General features: G+C 36.1%; 1 protein-coding gene across 1 annotated transcript; it reads left to right on the forward strand.

Moving 5' to 3' along the window:
* Positions 1-254: 254 nt before the first annotated feature.
* LOC149568849 (E3 ubiquitin-protein ligase ATL23-like) lies at positions 255-1,613 on the forward strand. The gene has a single exon (XM_089821727.1). The coding sequence runs from the start codon at positions 911-913 to the stop codon at positions 1,478-1,480; it is 570 nt and encodes a 189-aa protein (XP_089677853.1). The 5' UTR covers positions 255-910; the 3' UTR covers positions 1,481-1,613.
* The last annotated feature ends 2,687 nt before the right edge of the window (positions 1,614-4,300 follow it).

A 4,300-nucleotide genomic window follows, 5' to 3' on the forward strand; every position in this document is an offset into this window, starting at 1 on the left:
ATTCAATTTATAAAACTACACTACAAAATGTGCATTCTAATACCCCCGTAGCCATATTGCATTGAATGCGAATGTATCACCACTTGAAGATATTCTTTTTCCGCCCATTTCATTGACTTCCCCTCTTCAAAACTGATCCATGTCTGACGATGTTTTTCAACAGGATTGTATCAATGGTGTTTACTTCCTTAACTGAAAGGTCATTACTATGTTTATGCCAAATTTAGAAGAGCCCCTTGTATCATGCAAGCTGTCCTACCATTGACTAAACAAGTATGTTAATTCCCCCGCTAAAACCTTGCCATTTCCTCGCATTTGACCTCTCCAAATTCAACCCTGAAATTGAAAAGATGATGCTAGCAAACCAATCTCGCCAACTCAAGACAATCTCAGATATTTGGCTGTGCCAACCGTAAACTTGAGAGAGTCAAATGGCGTGCTAATAAAAACACTCACACAGGCTTTTCACACTGACCCAACTCAGTAACTAACACTCACCTTTTAATAGCTGCCCTGCAAACCATTTCCGTGATAGCAGCCATCCCCCCAAAAACATGGAAAAGGATTAGGGGAAAACCCATTTAAAAAAGACCCAAAAACAGGCAGGCAACCAGAGAAGTATCACACGCAACAACTCTTAACTCATCACACACGAGATGGGTCAAAACTATGACACCTCCATTCCCATTTAAATCATTTCATACTTGGCACCCTCGGTTTCCTCGCCTCCTCAATCGAACTACTTCTCTGCCCCCTCATTCCCCTTAACCCTGTATATATACGCCAATCATTTCTCCCCCAATTCCTATAAAGAAATCAGAAAAATAAAAACCCCACAAAAAAAGAGGGCTTCTAGGTTTTGCCCCATTTCTTCTCCTTTCCCCTGTTTCCTCTCTGAACTGTCATCAGCATGGCGTTAACCTTTCACAATCTGGCTCAGAGAAGCATTTGGAATGCATTTCTGGCCATTCTACTCCTTTGTGGAGGAATGGCTCTCCTTGTTCTCATCTATTTGGTGCTGGCTTGGTACACCTCTGCCTCTCGCCGTAGCAATGGCCGTGGGGCTCCAAATGATGGAAACCCTAGCGGCACAAAGGGTGGTCATGGGCTCTCTAAATCTGATATCCAGAAGCTCCCCACTGTGGTTTGCAGCAATACTCACCACAAGAATGGTGATGGGGTTGATGAGGAGAAGGGCTCTGATGAACTCTGTAGCACAGTTGATGATTTGGAGTGTGCTGTTTGTTTGGAGCAATTTCAGAATGGAGATACATGTTTGCTGATGCCCTCATGCAAACATTGTTTTCATGTTGATTGTGCTGGTGCATGGCTCACCAAGCGCTCAATCTGCCCTGTTTGTAGGCGCAGCGCCCTTCCCAAACATGATGATGAGGACCATCAAGATCAAAAACATCAAGAACAAGAACCCAATTTCTCTAATCACAGTCCTGATAGTGCTGTCATTGATATGCCTTCTTAGATTTTGAGCTGTTGTTGAATGGGTAGCCTAGCCTTGTGTTAGACAGTAAGTTGGAAGCAGATTTTTTTCTGTACTGATCTCCTCTGCCATGTAATTGTAGTTATTTGTTGTCATAACTATTCTTTCTTCTTCATTGTTTCTTCTCAGCAGTGGTCATGATTCTGATTTTTAGACATCTTTGGAGGTTTTTGATTCCATGGATGTGGGTATGATTTCTTGGTCTTATATGGGTGGCATCTGATATAGACCAGATAGTGATGGTTCATTAGGGCAACATTTTTTAAGCTGAATACAATTGGGTGGATTCGTTTTTTCACTTCTGGTTTAAACTGTCATAGACAGTTTAAACCAACAGTGAAAAAAATGATGGATTGTAGAAATTAAACGATTCTAACTAGATGGATTACAGTATATTTCTAGGATAAATCTGATTCAGGAAGATCTGATTCTTTCTAGATGACATAGTCAAAACACATGTCATCATCTTTGTTAACTTATATGAATCTTAACTTAGATGAGTTTTTCTGTCGATTTAGGAATATAATGGCTTTGAAGCAGTTATGTTTGGAGCCTGCCATAGCCATGAAAATTGTTGTTGAATGTAGAAGCTCAACCCTGTGGAAGGGAATATGATATTTGGGTCAATGAACGAATGGTCTAATGGCGATGCTTTGATATATCTGGAATTTATTGTGTGAGAGTTGATGCAAATACTCTCATACAATGTAAAATTTCCTTCACAATCAGAATTTAGAAATAATAAGTCATCTGTCTAATAGAACGTAGAAAGCTAATGTGATTAAGGGTCTAATATTATTTGCAATAGGATAAGAAGTGTATCTGCATTAGGATTTGAAGTTGCATACGGAGCATTGGAATATTTGCTATGACTGATAAACCTTTTAATATAGATTTTGGGGGTTTTGGGTTTTAGGTTTTATGGAATCCGACTTGATCCTGATGAACTCCCCACTAAACTTTGGTGAAGTATATTTCTCAGCTGGTCTATTAATTCGTGGGTGGTGGTGCAATATACACACACATCACCCTGCAAAACTGTTTAGATGGAACAAAATGCGTACAGCAGATTGAAATGTAAAGTGGGTGTTTTTGTTTGATTCAGTGTTTTACACTACAGTTGATCAGAGTTCTGATCAAACGCCTGATTTAAATAGAACACAGTTGCAAAGTTTTGTTTGTTTCAAAAGCTGCGTGTCTAAATAAAATGGACTCCCAAAACATCATAAAATGAGCAAGTCTGAAATGCAGAATATACAGCAAGATTCATGGAATCATACTGATCTACAAAGAGTATAGTATAAAACAACTGGCGGTCTTTCTGACGTGGAATTGCTGAAGTCTCTGGTGTGAAGAAGATGTTTATGAACTGGATTCTGACAAAAACTGGAATTCAATTTCAGAGCCACCTCGGATTGTGCTGATTTTTCTCTTGATTGGACAGTTCCAGTTGTGTCCACGTAAGCGCCAGCTGTGTTCTGATGAATCCCATGAATGAGTCATTTTCATCTACTGTGAATGAATCCTAAAGTAGGTGTTTGTGTTGACTACACTGCATGGGAATTGGGAGTTCGGCATAAAGCGTGCAAAATTAACACAGTAGAAGGGCCACTTGTCAAACTTTAGATAAAAAATGAAACAAGTTACCAAATCAGATCGGTGTGTGCCAGATATGCTTCACGTAGATTCCATGGGCAAATCATTATCTTCAGTGTGAAGTTGTCTAACAGTACACGTTTCTTTTGGCTGTATGGGAGATGAAATTGGACGGGCTTTCTAAATTTGATGGCCAACGGTTCTATTTGAGTACATTGAAATAAAACAAGAAATTGAAGATCATTGTAACATATGAAAGGAAATTTTTTGGAATAATATCATAATTTGATTTTTTTTATTATAAATATTTGTGGGTCAGTGTATATACTATTTTATTTATAATAAGGCATGTTTTGTGTTGAAGGATAATTTCAAACTATAATTTTTAATTAGAAAAGTTTGAGAACTAAGATATGGGATGAGTTAGAAGTGTCTACAACACAATCTAAATTCCAAACTACTTGAATTTAATAAATAATAATAATTAATCACAACATACAATAATAATAACAATAATGCACCTTGACCCTCTTATTAAATAAAACTAGCAAATTAAAATGGCTACATTTTGAACTTAATAAAAGATTGTAACATAGAGGTAATAACACATGATAATATCATATTACTTCTAGAATGTTTTTATTTAGATGATTGCAATATTATCAATGTTGGAATGATTACAATATTATCAATGAGTTTCTATTTAAAGTGATAGTTGCTATGTGAGCTAATAAGCTAGTAAGTCACTCCTTTTAAGTTGGCTTGATTATATTCTATAAAGATATTCTAATAACCTCATCAATTATATTCAATGATGAATTACAATTTTGAATTATCTACCTTAAAAAATTATTAACTTAAATCTTCAAATTGTGATTCTAACTCTTAACCTTAACTCTACCTTCTACTAAACTCTATTCATAAATATTACACTAACCCTAATGGTAAACCTTAACCTAATTATTATTCAAACCTTAAACCTAATCTGAGTTTTATCCTTACTATTAATCCTAGTCCTAATCCTTATCCTAAACATAATATAAGATTTCAATTAAGGTTTAATTATGGTTAGCATTAGAGTTTTATTTAGGACTGAGGGCTAGGTGAGGATTCATTAAGGTTAAGGATTTAATTAGAATTGACATTAAATATTAATAGAGGTCTTATTTAATTAATGTTATGGTACAATTAAAATCTAATATGAAT

Source organism: Cupressus sempervirens, chromosome 3, assembly GCF_028749045.1.
Source record: "Cupressus sempervirens isolate cs-2001-9-10 chromosome 3, ASM2874904v1, whole genome shotgun sequence".
Lineage (NCBI taxonomy): Eukaryota > Viridiplantae > Streptophyta > Pinopsida > Cupressales > Cupressaceae > Cupressus > Cupressus sempervirens.